The 21,615-nt window shown below is 40.4% G+C and overlaps 1 protein-coding gene across 1 annotated transcript in view; it reads right to left on the minus strand.

The window, feature by feature from the left end:
• The window catches only part of LOC115004996 (double C2-like domain-containing protein beta), a 49,306-nt gene that overhangs the window by 11,395 nt on the left and 16,296 nt on the right, over positions 1-21,615 (minus strand). The window contains exon 2 of the mRNA XM_029426763.1: positions 19,384-19,463. Coding sequence (XP_029282623.1) covers positions 19,384-19,463 — 80 coding nt within the window. The remainder of the gene's footprint in view (positions 1-19,383; positions 19,464-21,615) is intronic.

Genomic DNA, 21,615 nt, shown 5'->3' on the forward strand with positions numbered 1-21,615 from the left:
AAGAGGAGGGAAGAGGAGGGAAGAAGAGGGAAGAGGACAAGAGGAGGGAAGAAGAGGGAAGAGGAGGGAAGAGGACAAGAGGAGGCAAGAGGACAAGAGGAGGCAAGAGGACAAGAGGAGGGAAGAGGAGAAGAGGAGGGAAGAAGAGGGAAGAAGAGGGAAGAGAACAAGAGAAGGGAAGAGGACAAGAGGACAAGAGGAGGGAAGAGGAGGGAAGAAGAGGGAAGAGGAGAAGAGGAGGGAAGGTTCTGTCGGTTCCACAGAGTGAAATGTGGAGGGAATAAAAAGAAGACGTTGAAACCTCAATCAAAATGTCTGCCGGTATGACACAGGGAGACTAATCAGCTGTGTTTGACCTCGTGTGGGGAGGGGAGACACTGTGAAGACACGTGAACACAGTGGTGTCCATTATCCTATCATCCTGTCAGGTGAGAGCACACCTGTCCACTTTCATCAGCGTAGATTTAGATGAATGAAAATTTGCAAGATTCAGCATTCATGTGATCCTTCTAGAAGCTCACTGTATCGCTATAGTAACAATAACTGGATACATTTACATGCACAACATATTATTAAATATTATATTATATTATTCCAACAAAAGATATTATTCCTACGAAGCTGTTTAAGATTCCATTTATATTCCCGTTTACATGCAGCCGTGCAAAAACACTGGATCCTACATTTCCCATGATGCAACTGAGAAAATATTTTTGCAACATTTATTTCTGTAAATGCTGATATTACTCTTTACTACCTACGTTTATTATACCTGTACGTAGAACTACCTTTGAGTAATGATCTATATGTGTAAAGTTTGTCCAGTGATTCAGGATTAAACTTGCATGAAGCTGAGACTCACAATAGAAGATTAAAAATATAATTAATAAATAAAAGTGGTCAAAATCCTACAATCAGGATAATAATGATCTGTTAATGTGTTAATTATTGTTATGATTAATTAACTCATTGTTTAGTCTATAAAATGTTATAAATAGTCAAAAAGAAATACGATTATGTTACGATTTTATGTGCGACCAATTCCCCAAAATCAAAAGATAAAACATTTAAAGCAATAAAAAGTCATTTTTCTTTTGACAAAGTGAACAATTGATGCATTATCAAAGTTATTCGCAGTTTTATTTGTTTTATTATAAAGTTTCAGCCCCACTCTCGTAATGCATGCGTCTTAAATGAGCTCTTTTATCAAAGAGACAGTTTTAACAATATTGTCCCGCAGAATGCACTGATGGTTTAGTTCAGTGCACTTTATTTGATGCTCTGTGTTGAGAGATTTACAGAGAAAGAGATGCCATGCTTTAATATTTCTCTATAAAACATGAACATTGAGCTGCATTTAGTTTCTGATTGAGTCAGAAAACATCCATGGAGCTTCTGCATGTAGAACACTGGGCTCAACATTCAGCTTGTAAATCTTTCTCTCAAATGCTGCAGATAAAATGACAGCTGTTGCCCCTGAAGAGGGTTTTTATGTCTGCACCGCTCGGCCTCTGGTCCACGGAGGCGAGAAATTGTCTTTTCTACGATTTATTTCACGGCGTGTCATCGCTGAACACAAAATGTTCAGTCTTGATTCCCAGGGGCGGCACAATAAACCCGGGAAGGTGAGACGCAGGGTTTTACAATTTAATGTTGAAATGTTGACTTTGTTTTTCTTCCATTAATCCGTCTGAGTGACCACACACGCTGATATCTTTACCACCTCTGCTGTGTGCAATCCTACACTGTCCACTGTGGGTTACAGCAAAAATAATACAAATATAAAATAGTTGTACATGTGGAATAATAAAAGCAAACAGCTCTCACTTCAAATATGAAGATTCCTGCGTATTCTGAATAATGAACCTTTGTTTAACATGTATCACCTATTATTGTCATGTATACATCTAGTCACACTGTGTATATATACATATATATATATAGACATTTATTCATGAATATACAATAAAAGCACACTTAATATAAAGTTATTCAGGGCTGCAACTCGCAATTATTTTCATCATCGATTTAAACTGCAAATTAATATTTTGTTTATAAAATGTCAGAAAATAATGAAAAATGTCCGAACTGAAGTCTTTAAATGTCTTATTTAGTCTAAAACACAAATATATTCACTTTAATATGATATAAAACAGAGAAAAGCAGCAAATCTAACAAACAAAACAGCATTTATTGACACTTCTGCATGAAAAATGACTTAAATGCTCGAATATCAGGCTGATAGAGGAGCCGGGCTCGCAGCCCGGCACTCAGCAGGAGCTCCTGGCGGCCAAATGACACACTCAACTGTGTCTCTGATAATGCAACACTGCGGCTCCAGATCTGCAGCACATTCTTCCTCAGGGACTGTTTTCATAAACATGCTCACAGAAGAGACCGCAGGATAAACACACCACATCTCTGGGAGTTTTTTATTTTAATTAGTATAATTTATTAATTGAATTAGTCGTGTCACAGAGACGATGATGCCTCCACGTCGGCAGATATCACTTCGCTAGATTGGACCACTCCCGATATTATTTTGCATAATAATAATAATAATAATAATAATAATAATAATAATAATTTGCACTTAAATGATTTCACCTGTTTAAAGATGTTCTTGCAGGATTCTTGCTGTTCGGAGTTTTATCCTGACGATTGTTTGCACTTATTGTCGCTTTGGACAAAAGGTCCAAAATCTTAATCGATTAGTCGGCTCAGATTTCTTTAGTCGACGTCTAATTATTATATTATTATTCTCTACTTTTACTCCATCTCACGCGTCCATGACTGTCATTTGTGCAAAAGAGATATTTGTAAGATGTTTATGAGCCATGACGATGTTCACACAATGCAAACTGTGCAGCTGCTTTAAGTTGATGTTGTGAGGTGTGTGCACGTGCCAACACAGCCCAGGTGTGTGCACGTGCCAACACAGCCCAGGTGTGTGCACGTGCCAACACAGCGCAGGTGTGTGCACGTGCCAACACAGCGCAGGTGTGTGCACGTGCTAACACAGCGCAGGTGTGTGCACGTGCCAACACAGCGCAGGTGTGTGCGTACGTGCACACACAGCGCAGGTGTGTGATGTTGGAGGATCAGGAGCACTAAAGGGAAGGAATGGTCTGCGTGTGTAAATGAAGAGATTATGTGGACATGAAAAGTAAATTGACGGCAGAAACACAAACAAATAATAAATAATCTGCTTTAAATGAAAATGAATCTTTTAATTAGATTTATTTTAATTAGTTGTTGTTGTAACAGTGTAGGTTTGGTTTGGTTTAAAGAAGTGAATGCCATTTGTAAATATTTAAAGCTGTCCACTTTTCATGCATTTATTTTATGATTGACTTTAAGATTGTTTGATTGTTCAGTACAAAACAAGCGTCCTCTCTGTGATGCAATAACAACTGAACAAAATGTAACATGAAGTGATTCCAGTGTTTTAGTGCTAAAGCTACTTCCTGTAATAATATCAGTATAAAAACAATAACAAAGAACAGAAATGCTATAAATCTGCATTGTTGACCCGACATGTTCAGTTTCCTTGTTAGAAACCTGATACTTAGATTTATTAGATGCAACTTTTCTGCCTACATGCAGCAAAAGCCTGAGAGTCAAAACTTGGGGAAGAAAACGCCCGTCGCAGCTCGTTAAGCTTTAATTGCTGTGAGTGTAAAATAATCAGCAGACGCAGAAATCAACTCTTCTCTCAGCAGTCAGAGGACAGACACACACACACACACACACACACACACACACACACACACACACACACACATCAATACTTGACTTGAAAGACTTTTTACACATTTTAGTGTAAAAATGCTAAATTGAGAAATATATAAATATTTATCTAAATGTATCCACACTGTAGCAGATTGTGTGACTCCGTATTGTCCCCATCTTTCTTTTATGATCATTAAATGTGTATTTAAACATTACTAAAGGCCTTTATTAGAGGGAGTCGTGGTAAAAAGCATCTTCACAGTCAGACATGAAAGAAAATATCTGTCGACATTTATTTTGATGGCCGTGAAGTCGTGAAGAGCCCGAGGCTTGAAGCGTACTTCTGGAAATGTATATCTTATTTTGAAAGTTTGCAGCATTAATATTCTGTTTGTAAAGTGGAACATTTGATTATGTGTCAGCACTGACACTGACGCAGCCTCTCCAACACAACGGTGGAGGCTTTCTCATTGAACGCACTTGTGTGGGCCTCCTGAGAGGAAGGCAGCCTTATTATAAATGCTAAGCATCGAGACGAGTCTGCAGACAGAAGACGCTAACATCCAACTGAAAAAGAGCCGCGAGGCCGAGGAGCTGTGCTGTCTGCAAACGAGGTGAAACAACTCGTTCAACATTCACTTTGCAAGCCAGCCGTGACCCTTTCTCCTCAATCTTGTTTCTTATTTTCTCCTCCCTCATCCAGGGAGAAGCCCGGGTGAACTAAACAAGAAGCATATGCGGTTATATATATATATATATATATATATATATATATATATATATTCACAGCTCCTGTAATTGTAGCTTTCCTTGCAACCACTTGTTCATTGATTTTCATTTCATTAAATGCTCCTCCTCAATTTCCTGCTGATGTTCAGCTGCACTTTCCGACGGCTTTCGACGCAGCAGAGTCATTGAGACGGCACCATGAGAGCTGATTGGAGAGGTCAATGATGCCGTCTTCATTTACCTCCATTGTTGCCTCCAGCAAACACCTGAGCTGTCATTAAAGCGGAGGCACATTATGTGGGGCTGGAACAAACGGACAGCTGCGTCACGCTGCTGATTGCGAGAGCACACTGTGAATACTCGCTTGATCATAATTACCGAGGGTTGCAGAGAAATGACCACTGAGAAAGGCAGATGGGTGACATGCATCAGTGTATCCACACACCTCCCATCTCACACATATTCATGCATAACAGTTCCCTTGAATGACAGCCTTTAAATGCTGTGAAATTAAGTGGAGCTCTCTTTGTTTGGGGAATGATGAGCTTCCTTGACATCTTCCAGAGGCAGTGAGGCTGCAGTGGGCTCGCCTGGTGTCCGGAGAGGAGCTGGAAGAATGTGCACTGAAGTCGTCTTCAAACACTGCAGGGAGCATGCAGCTTTATTCACTTCAAATAAGAAAGAGTCCAGTGTTTCAACTGTACAGATGTTTGAATATATATCATGTAAAGCGCTTTCTGTTCGACTCAATAAGCACAGAACTTGCATCCTTCTACAGGACTAAGCTGAACTTCATTACTGTGAGTGACAGTTCTGACTAAAGGTGGATTACAAATCATTACGTTCAGTTTAGTACAAATATAAAAAGACCTTTTCTTAGTGATCGCTTCACTAAAAGTGTTGCACATGAGAGATCGCATTAACGCTGATCACACGACACAACAGTGTATTCTGCGGAGGGTTCACAAAAGGATTGCACGACTCTTGCAGCCACTAAACCTGCACAATAAGCTGATGTGCAAGTAAAAGGTGAAATGCAACTCGCGTCTCGCTGCTCCTGTGCTTTTTGCTAATTATTTAAATGAGGTAAAATGCCGACATTTGGGCGTTAAACAGGTTCCTTTCTACGCAAGATCTATCCAAGATCAGCGCTAACAGCCACATGCAGTGAAATTATTAGCGTCTTCAGAGAGTTGGAGGTAACTGAAGTGCATTCATACCGACGGACTGGGATATTAAATCCTAAATATGTTTTCTCTGCTATTGTTCTGTGTTCAAAAGGTTTGATCCAGTTCAGTACAATAATTATTATAGGGTTATAGGATAAGTCTGGTTATTACAATTACAAAACATGTAATGCTGAGATCTGAGGCTCAACAAGAAGGTCTGATGAGGCAACAACACGACCAGACGATCAGGTTGTAAACTAATACAAACTAAGATGAATTATAAAATTATTATCCAATTATTAAATATTTTTCTGTAATCATAACTGATAGAAATGTTTATAACTATGAAAATAAGACTCAAATTGTTATTATTGCATCATGATATCTGTGGATTATGTAAATTAAACTACAATTGAGGATTAAAGAAACATTAAGATTCATGTACTGCGCAGCTACACAAACAACTTTCATCTTCAGAGGTCCATATTTCAGGTTTATGGTGCTTGCTTTTCGTAGAGAATCCATAAAGTGTATTTATTATATGAAGCCTTGGAAGACATAGTTTTGTTTTGATGTGTTTCCTCTGAGCCGCATGTCCCTCCCGGGTGCTTATGTTGCACGATGCTATCAGCCTCTTTGTCAGCCGGGGCATACGTCTTCATTAACATATCTGACTGGCTTGGCAACAGGCAGGTGGGGGAAGCATCAATCCTCAGGAGCAGCAGATAACAGGATGGATGAGCCGGGGCATTGATCTCATCCAGAGGGAGCTGACACACAGTCACGCTGAGGAAGGGGTTAATGCTGCAGGGGCCACCTGGGATCAGTGGAGGTGCTCGGGTCAAGGCGACTTGAGGCGATCGGGGAGGGATGGAAGTAGGCAATATGGAGAACCGGCAGATGGGTCCCATTCATCACCAATGAATGTCAACGTTGATGATCGAGAGGCTTAAGGAGGAGAGGGCTGGAGGTGTGGTGGAGGTGGGGGTTGTGTCGCAGGGTCACGCTGGGACACGTTAGTTTCAAAGTCAGTCATGTCATTGATTACGTGTCATTGATTTTGTGGAGAAACTCAGCAGACAGTTTTTATAAGAAGCGCTGGGAGGTGACTGGCTGTCAGTGCACGACGGCTGCATGTCGTGTTGTTTCTTCTTGTGCTGAAGCAGCTAAACATGGAGGACATGCTCAAGGCAAACGCTGCTTTAATGCAAATGTCCTCGAGTGCAAGTCTGTTTTTTTGCGTCTCCACCTGCAACTTCCTGTCACCAAACGAAGGTGTTTGTGCCGAGTTTTGCTTGTTTGTTTACTTTTGTTGTTTGTATTTACTCCTTCTATAATCGTCTTACCTGCGACTTCCTTCTACTGTCCAAAGAATAAATAAAGTAGTGAAGACAGGCACCTTTTATTGATATGTTATATTTGCACTCCTACCTTTGTACTGCAGCTGCTGCACAATGATTCCCCTCTGGATACATCAAGTTCTATCTTACGTTGTCGAATCTAAAGTTATGTTAATGCCTCTTATCACAAATTCAGATTCAGGGTATTTCATTTTGCACAGATTACAAAACACCTTTTATTATCAGGTTTCTCCTGCAGGTTGATGCTGGATGTGCTAACAAATACCATTTTAAATGTGACTGAGAAAGATTCACCAAAAATATAAATGACAAACCGACACGGTTCATGTGTGTAGCAGCGTCTCGTAGGTGAGGATGGAGTTCACCTGAATCATTAAGTCAATCACGACATGTCACTATTTGTTATTAAACTATTTGCTTTTAATGAGGCGACTTGTGTTTGTGAGTAATTATTTACAATGTTCAGCACTGTGCCACCAGATAAGTGTAGAAGCGAGAGATTAACACAGACGGAGATCTGCACATTTATTCAAACATTAGGGAGCTCAGAGGAGGTTAGACGAGGGTTGCTGGTGGTTTCTATCAGGGTGTGGATGTTGGTGGATAAGTATCGATTAACAGGGACTGGTTGGGATTGGAGTTTATCTCAGTGGCTTACCTTCTTGTATCTGGGGATAGGAAGCTGTTTTTCCAGCACACATAAAGCAGCAACACACAGACGATGAGAGCATGCAAAAGAGTAAAGGTGGAGGAGAAAAAGAAAGATAACATGTGAAATTAAAGTCAAAGCAAATCAATTAACATTCAAAAAGAGAAACAGTTACAGACACAGCTTTGAATTGCTGCCTTGAATGCAGACGAGGAACTTCAGCAGGTGTTTCTGCCCACAAACCTTCACACACTTCCCCTGATGAAGACAAAAGTTGACATTTTAACACATACAACATGTTAACACTACATGCTGAGTAGTACTCACCACCACGTTCACGACACTGACACCAGAAACTAATAACATATGTAACATGTAAAAATGGATGGCACACTTATTTACTTTCTTTCCGAGAGTGAGAGGAGAAGATTAACCTGGTTAGCTTAGCTTAGCATAAAGACTGGAAGCAGGGGGCGACAGCTAGCTTGGCTGTGTCTAAAGAGAACAAATGTAAAAACATCTCTAAAGTATTTAACTTGTCTTGTTTGTTTAATCTGTACACAATTGTTGGTTTTAAGTAGAGTTATGTGCTGGATCTATAAATCTTAGCAGCCGGTGGGCAGTACAGTGCTGTTTGGTTAAATAATAATGCTAACAGCTAACTGCAAACAGCTAACAGCAAACAGCTAACAGCTCAAACAGCTAACAGCTAACAGCTCAAACAGCTAACAGCTAACAGCTCAAACAGCTAACTTCAAACAGCTAACAGCTAACAGCAAACAGCTAACAGCTAACAGCAAACAGCTAACAGCTAACAGCTAACAGCTCAAACAGCTAACAGCTAACATTGTGATGCGTTCAAGCCCTATTCAGTAAAAAGTATTGGGCAAAGGTAGATTAAAACGTTATCATAATGTGTTTAAATGTAATCTTCAAATTAATTCACAGTAGGCTAATATGAAATAGTTAATAGAGAAAACAAAACCAGTATGCAAAGTTCATGAAGTAGGCTACATGGGATTTATTGCTTTTACCGTGGTATTAAGAATTGATTCAGTGTTTTATATAAATATTTACCCAACGTGTTGAATTATTATTTTAAGCTGATGACAGCCGCAGTACTACCCGTTCACTTCATCCGTTCTGAGCCTTGTGGGAATGTCTGTTGGACATTTCATCAATATTTAGAGCCACAATGTTGACATGACAAGTTGAGCAATAAAAATAAAATATTTCTCAGACGTTCTTCCATTTACTGTAATGCAGCATTACAAACGAAGACAAGTTGTTTCATTATGCCTTTCTTAGCGCCACGAAAACCAATACCAACAAGGATATTGAAAAGAGCAGAAACATCTCTAAGAGACTGTGTGTGTGTGTGTGTGTGTGTGTGTGTGTGCGCGTGTTATTGTGTGCTCCCACACACGAGTGAGTGGGCGTCCCGGCCAATGAAAGGGCATTCTGCTGAAGAAGTAAGAGAATGAAAGACTGCAGTGGAGTGTAAGGTAGGTTGTTGTGTAGGCGGTGCAGAATAAACAGGTCTTGGATCTTCAATTGAATAGTGAGACAGCGTCTGATTCACTGATAAGGGCAGGAAACATGTTTTTTTTCTTCCATGCAGGGAGAAGCTGTCCTTAGAAAAAGACTCTTCACGCAGCTATTTACTTTAATATGCGTGGGCTGACGAGGTGTGACTGCACTGCACAGCGATATAAAATACGGCTTGTGCTGAAACTTGTAAAAACTCTTGTCTGTGAAATAATATAGTGACAGAACATCAGACATCATGTGCACTTCTGATAACCACAGTAAACACGAGCGTGCTGCCTGCTGATCACGCTGGATTGGAAAACATGGATGTTTTTTATCATCTCTGTCAAGTATCTGCTTTAAACATGTGCTTCCTTTGTGTCCTCTGAGATCCAGCGCACCACAGACACTCCAGAGAACAACATTATATGCTACTGATTTGAAACTGTAAATACATTTTTGATTACGTCTCTACAGGCGCGGCAATATCCGTCGGTCCAGAAGGAAATATCTCATCAACTATTCGACATTAGAGTCGTGTCGTGTTTGCCATGTTGGAAATCTGAAGTAAACAAAACACAGTCTCTCCTGGAAGACGTTCGTCGTGTTCACGTGAGAAGTGAGAAGTGAGAACTCATGACCTTCTTTAGGAAGTCAGAGCGTCTGCTGTGTTCACTAACCCTGAAGAAGTCCTATCAAGGTGCTACTCTGTCTGGGCCAAGGGCTGACGCAGCGGAGTGTGAAGCACGATATAGATCGACAATATAGGCAGTAAATAATCTGCCGATTATACGAAGCCAAATTGCATTCATTGGCTTAACAAGCGCTGCATCTTCACACTGCAGTATATTTTGTATAGTAGCTGCTGAATGCAGCTTTTAAATGCAATCCAGCAATAAACAGAGAGAGAAGCAGAAAGACTCGAGAGACAAACATGTGGAGGAGGAAGACGACATACATATACAGTTTAGATGAACTCTACTATACAACTAGTAGAAGTGAAAAAGCCGGTAAATATCCTGAAAGAAATCCATATTGTGCATCTCTGCTTTGACGTGCTGAACACGGCGGATCAGTCTTTGCTTGTTTAGACGGAGTTGTAGGATTGTAAATTGGCCTGTAATTCTTCCACACTTATGAAGTAACTGGAACAACGGCAGATGAAGGAGGCCTGCATCTTTTCATCCAGACGGGGCCCCCTGCAGTGTATGTTCTTTGGATAATTTCATGGCTGTGTGGTGATGTGGTGAAGCATAACAAGCTCTGAGGATTCCTGCAGTCGAACCAAAGCTCAACGACGAGACACTTTCTCATTTTGCATGATTTCAGGCGCATGGTAACGCTATTTCGTGAGGAAGCGGAGAGTTCGTCGTTCAGCCGAGGTGAGAGGAGCTAAAGAAAGCGGCAGGCTGTTGTTTTGTGAAATCTGAAATGGTACAATATTGCTTATTTTATGTTGCATCAGGCGAGATGTGTGTTTGTGGCAGCAGGTAAATCTTCCCGACAAACACAAGGAATGAAACTAGCTTCATAACTTTCACGCTTTTATTGGACGCTCGTAATGCAACTCGCATAACTTGGTTTATTAACATATTTCTGATTCATTCAGCCTTCTCGAAGTATGTTGCATATTTGCACATTGAAATGATCCGTTTTTTGTTTACTTTTCTTGGAGATGATGACAACAACATGGAGCTTCATGCATACATCATATCAGCGTTACATTTTGTCTGTCTTGTAATTCGCTGGTAAATATTCTGAACACCACCACGACTCTCCTGCGGCCGCCTCATGCTGACACTGAGCAGCAAACAGCCGAGGATCTGCGCCTTGATCTTTATTGGCACATTCATGATAACGAGGCTTCGTCGTCATTACAGAGATTGGATAACTCCGTTTTCTGTTCAATTAATTATTGACTGATTCTCTGCCCTCTCTTTTTCTCCACTTTTTGTAGGATGAGCTGAACAGCAGAAATCACGTGTTGAGGTTGAGTTGGCTTGATTATTGTTTTCCACGCACAGCTGAGGAGCCACACTATGAGTCATCTGCTGCTCCGCGTCTCACCCCAACATCCTCTTTCACCTTGAAATGCAGTGTGTCAAATACGACACAAAGAAAATGCCATTTACCTTGTAGCTTGAAAACTAGTGACATTATTGAGTACCAACCTACTGTGATATCCAGAAAAGCTCTGAGTCATGCTGTACAATTCTATAAAACCTCACCAACTACTATGTGACAGCGAAGCCCCCCACAGGCTGAGGTTTAGACCAAACTCCCTTCTTATCTGTGTTTGATCACACACATCCTGAGTCCAAGTGTTGTTACCTCTGAGCTATTTCTGTCCACATGCATGTACTCCCTTTTAAATCAATTAAAGCCCATTTCAAGGGGCTTTAATTGACTTATTAACGTCATGTGAGCCATGACAATGGATGTGGTTTGATTCACTTAGTGCAGCGAGCAGCCTGTGGAGATGCAGCAGATATAGAGGAAATGACGTTAGCGAGGTAAAACCTGAGGTTAGACTTAACACCACGCTCGACCAAAGTTCATGTGTGACCCTGAAGTCTTAGGCTGTCGTCCACCATCAAGTTCACAACATTATCCAGACTCGCATTGTCGTAATGGGGATTTTGATGCCACAGTACGCTTGGATGAAAAGTACCTTTCCTTTTGTGTTTACTGTTCTCGTCAGATGTCATGGTGGCTACTCACTTAGGTTGGATTTGTACTGCTTTACTGACGATGGCCTTACAGTAGTATGATCACCTTTGTCAGTCACAAGCATTTTATACAATGTGCAATTCATTAATTACAGTTACATGTTGGTGTATCGGCTGGTTTGCTTAAAGGAAAGTGATAAAGAGTTGATGTCACTGCTCCCAGTGGAGAGACTTCTGCAGGATGCGTAAGCTTCGCGGGAATTGAGAATTCTCGCTCAAATCTCCAATTTCCCTGCAAAGAAAGCTGCAGGAACTCAGGAGAGTGTGTTCGCTGTCATATGCACTGACACAAAGACTTCACACACAACACGTGTAGCTGTATACTCAGTCAGGCCAGCGCTATAACGACGGTGCTACGCTCTCAGGTAACCACTCGGAGGTACCAAAACTGCCAAAGGATTTGGATTAGGTTTGGAATTGTGTTTTCCCCTCTGGTTTGAGAGTTGGATGGTATATGAAACCTGCTATACTGTATGAACCTAAATATTAGATAGCTTGATATTAAATGAGTTATCAATTGGCTGCTTTAATATCGCACTGAATGTCCTCTCACTTTAAATGATCCACATTTAAAGCGAGGGAAAAGAAGCAGGAGGCCACTGCAGTAAAGCTGAAGCTTCTCTTCGCTGCACAATGGAAGAATATTCCTTCATCTGTCAGCAGCAATAATGTTTCATTAAAATATACTTATCTAAATGGAATCACTTCACATAATGAGTAAATAGCCATTAACTGGTAACTATGTCCTTAATAATGTTATATTTGATTGACAGATGCCAAGATAGTCATCATTGCTTGTAGCACCAGCATTTGTGCCCACACCCCGAGCTTAATTGAAACACAGTTTGATGTCACTGTAATGCCTTTGGATCAAACAAGCGGCAGTTTCTCTCCTCCAGCAGTGATTTGCTTGGATGGATGTCAGTGGGGGGAAAAACAAAGCTCACTTGACGAGGTAAAGAGCTCTATAAGACAACATATAACCCTACAGGATAAAGAACATTAGCAAACAAAGCGCCGCTCTTTAAATTTGTCTCATGGTGTAAAAATGGTTTTACCTGGTAAGCGTACCTTTCATTATAACAAAATAAAAGGTAATTATCAAATACTTCTGGCCTCTTACACAGTTGGTATGCCAAGGTGAAGGATTTAATTAAATGTTAACAAGAGAGTCTATGGGCTATTTGGCCTACAATCTTCATTCTTATTGAACGGTTCAGAGCCCTTCATTTCCACTTACGAATTAATTCCAGAGATGATTGCCGTTGGTAAAAAAACAGAATTCTTACTTTACGTGTTTACATTATTAAAAGTGCTCCTCTGCACTCGCTCTCTTTACAGGGTTTCTCAGTAGTCATGAGAACGTTATTAAAATATTGCACAATCACCTGCTTCTCTGAACATCAATGATGTAAATTGTTAAGTGGAAAAAGGAACATAAGTAAAACATCAACTTGCCGTTGTGCTTTTTTGACTTTAGTGTGCGGTAATGAGGATGAGAGAGGTACAGTGAATTACTCATCTCTTCATTTTGAATCATACAATGAAACACAAAGTGTAAAATGTTATATAGTTTGATTTGTAATCATAGAGAAGAAAGAAAATACAGATTGGCAGCTTAATTGAAGGCTGTAAAGCAGGTAACATTTAGTCTGTTTCTTACTGTCGAACAAGCTGAATCTATTCATGCTTTCAGTATTACATTGTCCAAATGGGATCATCCGCACCACAGTCTTCGATGTAAGCAAATCCTATAAACATTGACACATGTACAGTATGTACGTATATGCTCTCATTACACTGGAGAAAGTTCCTCCCACCCTTTGAAGTCCTCAAGACAACCAAGTGGGGGTTTTAAATGACTCCTGTTTGTGTTTTTAGAGTCAGAGACAACAGTGTCGTCAGCAAAACAGAAAAAGCAAAGGACCCGGGATGGATCCCTGAGGGACTCCACAAGAGATAGTTGCTCCGGACAATAAGAAACTGCTGGTGATCAATCTGAATACCGGTAATTACCATAACCACAATCTTTCCCAACCTTCACAACATTTACTTAAACCCTCATCCTACCAAGGTAAACCTTTTGTCAAATCTCACAGCTTTATTCAATCATTACAATTGTTCATGACTTTATCATTGTTTTCTGTTTCTGTTTTAATTAGTTCTTTTTTTAAATTCCATTATCTATAATATGTATTCGGTCCTAGGGGAGCACGGTCAAAAGCACACCAATGGCAGCCTACGCCGTTTTAATTGATAAAAAAGATAATTTAAAGCAGGAGTCGTCAATGTTTTTCAGACCAAGGACCCCCAAACTGATGGAGAGATGGAGCAGGGACCCCCTCCTGTATATATTGTATACAATGGTCTTTTATATTAGAGTGGGCCTAGTGCCATGTATAAACATAGCTATCCTGTTATTGTGCATTCAATACTAAGCTATTCACTTAATACTGAACGTGTGCGTTGCTGACTGAAAGATATCGTCTTCTGCCTCCATTTATCTGTTCGCTACAATATTCATGTTATTGTGCATTTAAAGATGTTTACATTTGTGGAAATTGGTTTCCCCTAGGGGTCGCGGACCCCCTGTTGAAGACCTCTCATTTAAAGTGTCTGGGGGATTGGGGGTCGAGTTGTATTGTGGGTAATATACAGTAGGTGCCAGTTTTTTGACAAAGAAGAAGAATGCTTGGATTAGAAAAGACAATATATCTGGTCCTGCTGCATCAATGTCCATCGTGAGTCTGACATTGATGCTCTTCTAAACATTCTGTAGTAGCCATGCATATTGTAGGAATAAATGATTTCACTGAGCAATAAATTAATAATAATAATTCTGGGTTTTGCAGAATCGCCCAATATCATCGTTCCGTCTGGTGATCGGGTTTTAGATATTGTTTTACATTCAATTGGGAAACGGCACAGAGAGATAATCTTTTCAAAGACTTAACCCGGGGTCATGAGTTGTTGTCCCACTGCTTGTTACAAACAGCTGGGTGTTCGTGCGCTCAGTGGAGCTTGTCTGAGGCCAATAGTGTCCACCGCTCGTTTACAACAAACCTGAAAGAGCATCAGAACAAGTCGTCAGTTTCAAATAATAATAACAGAGAAAGTGAAATTAGTGTGCGGCGTTAGGTGTTCTGTCATTAGCTATTAGCCAAATGGAGAGAAATTGGACAGATCAGAATGAGTGTGCTCAATAATTTAATTGGTAAGTTAAGTTAATGAACCATTATTTCAAAAACGGCAATTTATTCTTTTCCAGATTTGCTGAGCTTGGCTCTGTGCAGAGATTTAGTAGTGTGTAGTGTCTCATTAAGCCCATGATGGAGTTTAGTCCTCATGTTTGACATATTATTCTTTTTAATGTAAGTTCTGTTGCACCCTCTTAGAACCTCTTTTGTTTGCTGAAGTTATGTTGTTTGGTGATATTTTGTCAGTTTCTGCAACGCACAACATTTATTTTTCTGACCAAATGCCAACAGGGCTGTGAACATACAAGCACGTGAGTGAACGCTGCTTCATACCTATACAACCCTGTCTTCCCTGCACACGGTCACCCTCTCAGCTCTGCAGGCACCGATATCACAATTTAGTGTTTAACCATTTCCTGTTTTTCCACAGGTAAAGGTACACGCAGTCCAGTACAATACTACAGCTTTGGCAGCAGAAGCAACATAAAAACAATCTGTGGTTAGAAGAGAAATAAGGGATTTAGCAAACAAATTAAATAATGGAATTGGGTATATACAGTATTCGAGCGAGCAAAAAGCGTTTTGTGTGGTCGGCTGGGCAGCAGTGGAGGTCCAGCAGACAGTATAGAAAATAACCTCCATAAATCAGGATGGCCTGATGCCCGCGCTGCTGTCCAACACTCCTGCCAAGACCGGCTCCTCTGATGCCCACTTTCCTCCATCAGGCAGACAGAAAGAGTTACAGCTGCTGACGTCAGAACCACCTCATCACAACAAACATAGGAGAGGGAATTGGAGAGGACGACAACTCATATTTATTGTATATTGGATCAAAATTGGCTTTTTATTAAAATGTAGATATGGTCGGGTTATTGCAGTCCTCCAATATGCTGGATATTCTGTTTATGTATTTATTGAACAATTTATCACCGCTAAGCTGGTTGTCCATCGGAAGCCTGTAAGCAGTATTGATTCAGCTACAACATTAATCTTCTCTGATCTAGAGCCTCATGATATACAACACAGGCCGCTGCAGCTCTTACAAACCTAAATAAATAAAAACTGTAATGTCTTGGCAATTTAACTTCATCACAAACACATGTTGAATGTTAGTATTAATATTAATAATACTAATAATTAAGCATTTAATTAGAACCCCAACGTTTTCAATAGTAAATAAATGATTACAAAAAACCTCATAATACATTTTAAACATATTATATATATATATTATATGGAATATATAAATAAATGTTAAAAGATGGACAACCACAAGCTTTTTTTTGTGGGATAGAAAACCGAAGATCAGATTAGATGTCAAACAATTTGACGTGTGACAGGCAGACAGGCAGACAGGCAGACAGGCAGGCAGACAGACAGGCAGGCAGACAGACAGACAGACAGACAGACAGACAGACAGACATGCAGACAGACAGACATACAGACAGACAGGCAGACAGACAGGCAGGCAGGCAGACAGACAGACAAACAGACAGACCAAGCTGAAAACTTGACCTCCTTGGTGGAGGTAATTAAGGTGGATTGGACCAATGCCCCTTCAGTCTTCCTCTGTCCAAGTAGATCAATGACCCAACATCTATACATATTGGATTGAACCACCAGGTATCGTCAGGCTAAGTGTTGTCTATTAATAACCAATCTGTTAATAACTGTTTGATGTAGGATCAGCTGAGATGAGACAGTCTGGTGATGCTATACTCCCTCTCAAGCTAGCTCTGCATCAGTAGTAACTGTCACCGGCATCATTTAGCAATTTACACTGACAGTGAATGTGTGCCTTGAATCTCTGTTTATTTGTTTCACAACCACACAACAGCTTTTCGGCATTTTAGCTTCCATGCTAGCATGCTAGCTTCCTAGTTGGCTAACTAACGAATGCTATATATACGTTGTGAGAAGGGTTTACCGGCAGCTCCAGTTTACGTTGTCGTTGGGATGGTAGGGTTTGAATTTAAAATATCTGCAGGAAGGGTTGAGTTGCATTGACAGCAAATCAAATATGAAGAGAAAGAAAGATGAGAGAGAGTTGATTGAAGTTAATTAGTGAGTGAGAAGAACAGTGTTTCTGTTCAAAAGACAAAGCAGTACTGCATGTTGTTAAACTAATGGAAATTATGCTCTGAAGGGATCAGAAAAATAGTTGGAGGAAGTAAACAGTAGCACCGGAAAATTAACACTTCAAACAGGAGCAGATTAATAATAATAATAATAATAATAATACATTTAATTTATATAGCGCTTTTCAAGACCTCACAGACGGCCTCCTCACTATAGTGAGAAAATATAAAGATTACACATAAAGGTCTGATGTTACCTTTATCAGCAGTATTCTTAATAAACCTCTCTTGAGTCACGATTTGATATTTTACAGGACAGTCAGTCCGAGATTCATTCTCCGTTCTAGGGTTGGACAGCTGGAGGAATATATCGGTGATTGGAGCACATCGCTCATCGTTGTTTTATGCGTTTTCTGTCATTTTAATTTGCCAATTGAATGGTCCACCAACACACACACACACTCACACACACACACACACACACACACACACACACACACACACACACACACACACCGTGGATTGTGAGACAAAGGGCCCCAACACCTCTCCTACACAGGAGCCAGACACACAGACTTTAGAGTTGTTTAGCCTCTTTTTGTTGTTACGCAGCTCTCTGCACTGGTTCTGTGTCTCTGCACTGGTTTTGTGTCTCTGTCTCTGCACTGGTTCTGTGTCTCTGTACTGGTTTTGTGTCTCTGTACTGGTTTTGTGTCTCTGCACTGGTTTTGTGTCTCTGTACTGGTTTTGTGTCTCTCTGTAGTGGTTTGTGTCTCTGTACTGGTTTTGTGTCTCTGCACTGGTTTTGTGTCTCTGTACTGGTTTTGTGTCTCTCTGTAGTGGTTTGTGTCTCTGCACTGGTTTTGTGTCTCTGTACTGGTTTTGTGTCTCTGTACTGGTTTTGTGTCTCTGTACTGGTTTTGTGTCTCTCTGTAGTGGTTTGTGTCTCTGTACTGGTTTTGTGTCTCTGCACTGGTTTGTGTCTCTGTACTGGTTTTGTGTCTCTGCACTGGTTTTGTGTCTCTGTACTGGTTTTGTGTCTCTGTACTGGTTTTGTGTCTCTGCACTGGTTTTGTGTCTCTGTACTGGTTTTGTGTCTCTGTAGTGGTTTTGTGTCTCTGCACTGGTTTTGTGTCTCTGTACTGGTTTTGTGTCTCTGCACTGGTTTTGTGTCTCTGGACTGGTTTTGTGTCTTTTTGTTGTAATTGTGTGTGAGTTATTTTGAGTGTCTTTGTAGTTTCTTTGGGGGTCACTTTCAGTCTCTTCCTGGTTGGTACGTATCTCTTTGAGTGACATTTTGAAGGCCAGGGGGATTTAGTAATCCATGCACACAAACACACACACACACACACAAACACACACACAAACACACACACACACACACACACACACACACACACACACACACACACACACACACACACACACACACACCTGCATGAATATATCGGCAATCACTGGTTGTTGGGCTGGCAGTTGCTTGTTGAATATTTTAACATATTGCCCAACACTGCTCCTTTTAGCTCTGTTTTGGTCTCCACCAATCCCAGTAATACTAAATGTTTGACTGTATTCACCAGCGAGTCACATTACAGTGTTTGTATAAAACCTCCTGATTAACTCTGCTTTAGGCTAAGAAACACAATAGGTTGGATGCACATTCTTGGTGTGTTTGTTAGCAATATGGTTTAGAAATAATGAACGTGAGATGAAAATAGATGTAAATATCCCTCTCATAGAGAGAGCTGTGGGACGTGTTAAGTTGCTATTCCACAGCCTTTTTGCCAGGATGTGTAGGTTGACACGAGAGAAGGCTGCTGCAAGAATATTCATGTCTGAGTGTGTCATCTTATTTCATTTGAAACATATTAAAAAATGGTCACTTGGTTGATATTGATTGGCCTTTTCTCGCCTTGTTACAAGGTAGTGACAGATGTTTGTACGATCAATAATAAATTAATAATGAGTTAAACTCGTTTGGGATCAGTTTAGCTAAATATAAAGCGACTGCTTTGAATGTGTTGCAATTTGATTAATTCATATTAATATGTTCAGTAAAACCAAAGGGCATGAGTTGACTTGTAAGTTGTCTCAGTTCACTAAAACAAATTCATGTAAAGTAAAAGTAAGAATATTTGAAGAAACTGTTGGGGTGTAAACGTAGAGGCTGCAAGTTAACGGCACAATTATGGTCATCATGGCGGCTCACCTTGGCCTTGTTAATGGTGCAGTGCAGTGCATTGTTCTCCTGGTCATACTGCAAACTGAAGTCCAAGGTCCCCAATGTAGCTGTTAAGATGGAGAAGGAGAACAGAGAGAGGAAGAGAAGGGAATTAGTGGCACACCTAGAGGCTCGCTGGGGAGAGAAGGAACCAGAAAGTGTCTGCTTTCATCGTTTGAAAGAACAGTCCTGATGGGAAATCTCACGCCGCTCTTGTCAGTGACGTGATAATAGTCGTAATAATCAGCAGAGACATCATCACACGATAAATGGACATTTACAACATTGTTTTGTATTTGATCAATGTTTCTGTGTCTGTCTCAATGTGTGGTGTACAGATGTGATTCACTAAGACGTTCCTCTTGCAAGCTACTAATTACAACTCAAAACTACGATTACATGTAGATCAATACGGTCCAACACTGTAAATGAACGACCCCTCACCATGTGCCATTCACCTGTTGCTCACATAGCTTAAGAGCTCATATCCTGTTCACTTACAAAACCTACACATGATCGAGAGCATAAAGTGTGTGTGTGTGTGTGTGTGTTAACTCTGTGTTAAAAAAGAGATATAAACACTGTAGCGTGATGCAAGTGCACTAAAACAATATATTTATATTCTTTGCAAGTGGGCGGCACATGTTAAGTTGTAAGCGTTGTACCATTAGTCCATCTCAGCCCTGTACACTGTATGAAACAAACTGAATAGATTAGATTTGAAATGGCTGTGACGAACATATCTATCAGATCTAGTTTATGTAATTCAGACGTCAATGTTTAGTTGTCTCCTAAGAACAGTCCAAAGCTGCGAGTTGATGGCAATATTAGCAGAGAACAGAAGACTCCCCACTCCGGGTTTAAACCAACAACAAACACACACACACATGGGAAGGGGACTGCCACAGTATCAGTCGGTGTGCAGGATAGGGCAGTTTGCACAGACTTAAGATGCAACATAGCAGGAGAGCTCATGGGTTATAAAATGTCAAAAAAGGCTTCCACACCTTCAGAAATAGTTTTGTGAATCCCATTTGCATTTCCATCTTAGCAACATAAAGCCTTTCGTCGAGCTATTTACAGAAAAATGGTGACGGTTATTTTTTAGCTACAACCATGCGTGCCTTGAGAACCTGCTTTTGTCCTGTCAGAGCAACCACATATTGCCAAATTACAGTGGCTGAATGTTTATTTCATATTGTTTGGAAAACCAATTAAATGTGTCACACCAGAAATGAGCCAGTACTGGACCGTGCCAGAACCACATCTTTCACACATGGGAGAAACTGATTTAAATATCTACGTTCAGTTTTACAGCAATGCAGTCTGTGCAAGACTTAAAGTTCAAAATAATCTGTATCTAGAATTAATAGAACAGCTCTGGATGGACAGTCAAGGGTTTTTCATGATTAGCAACCTTTCCCCTGCTTCTTTAAACTCAAAGGCTACTATGTTATTGAAGCTCTGCGATGCTGAGTAGTGAACTGAAACTATTTATGGCATGAGCTCATCCTTTGTCCTTTCAAAATGCCAAGGGACTCTCATTTCCTGGATTGATGACATGTTGTCAGGATGAAAACATTTCAACAACCAAAACATCAAAAAAGAAGTGTGTGGGCTTCAAAAGGCCTCGCGTTGTGTTGTTGGTACCAACATAGCACCCACTGTACTTTCTGCTTCATTCACACTTTGTTATTTACATGAGCAGTGAAAACAACATTAGTTTTATGAATTTATAATTGTACTTAAGGCTCCTGTAATTACCACCTCCTCCATGCTTTGCCTCCTCTTAAGAACTTCTAAATATATTTGGCTGAATTGAAGCAGATGAGTTATGTGATGTGGGACGCTTCTTTGTCTTTCCACAACTTCCAGAAATACCTCATCAACTGTTGGACGTCATGAACGACAGCAGACATTCGTGATGCCCAGAGGATGAATTTCAGCGACTTTGGTGATCCTCTGGCTCTCTCCAGTAAAGCTACCAGCAGGTTGACATTTATGGCTCAGAGTTGGTGCTGACATTCATTCTTGACATTCATTCAGACCTTCTTGATGCAGTTTACCATCTGGCCTCGCATTTGATTGTGGGAGATACAAATCCTGCTTATCACTGTGTACTACTGTACACGATTTTAAAGCTTCTTCACAACTCGTCTTCAATTTAAAACAACAGTAATGCTCCACAGACCTCCAAGGCCTCCAAATTAAACACGAGTG

The sequence above is a fragment of the Cottoperca gobio genome, unplaced genomic scaffold, assembly GCF_900634415.1.
Source record: "Cottoperca gobio unplaced genomic scaffold, fCotGob3.1 fCotGob3_237arrow_ctg1, whole genome shotgun sequence".
Classification (NCBI taxonomy): Eukaryota; Metazoa; Chordata; class Actinopteri; order Perciformes; family Bovichtidae; genus Cottoperca; species Cottoperca gobio.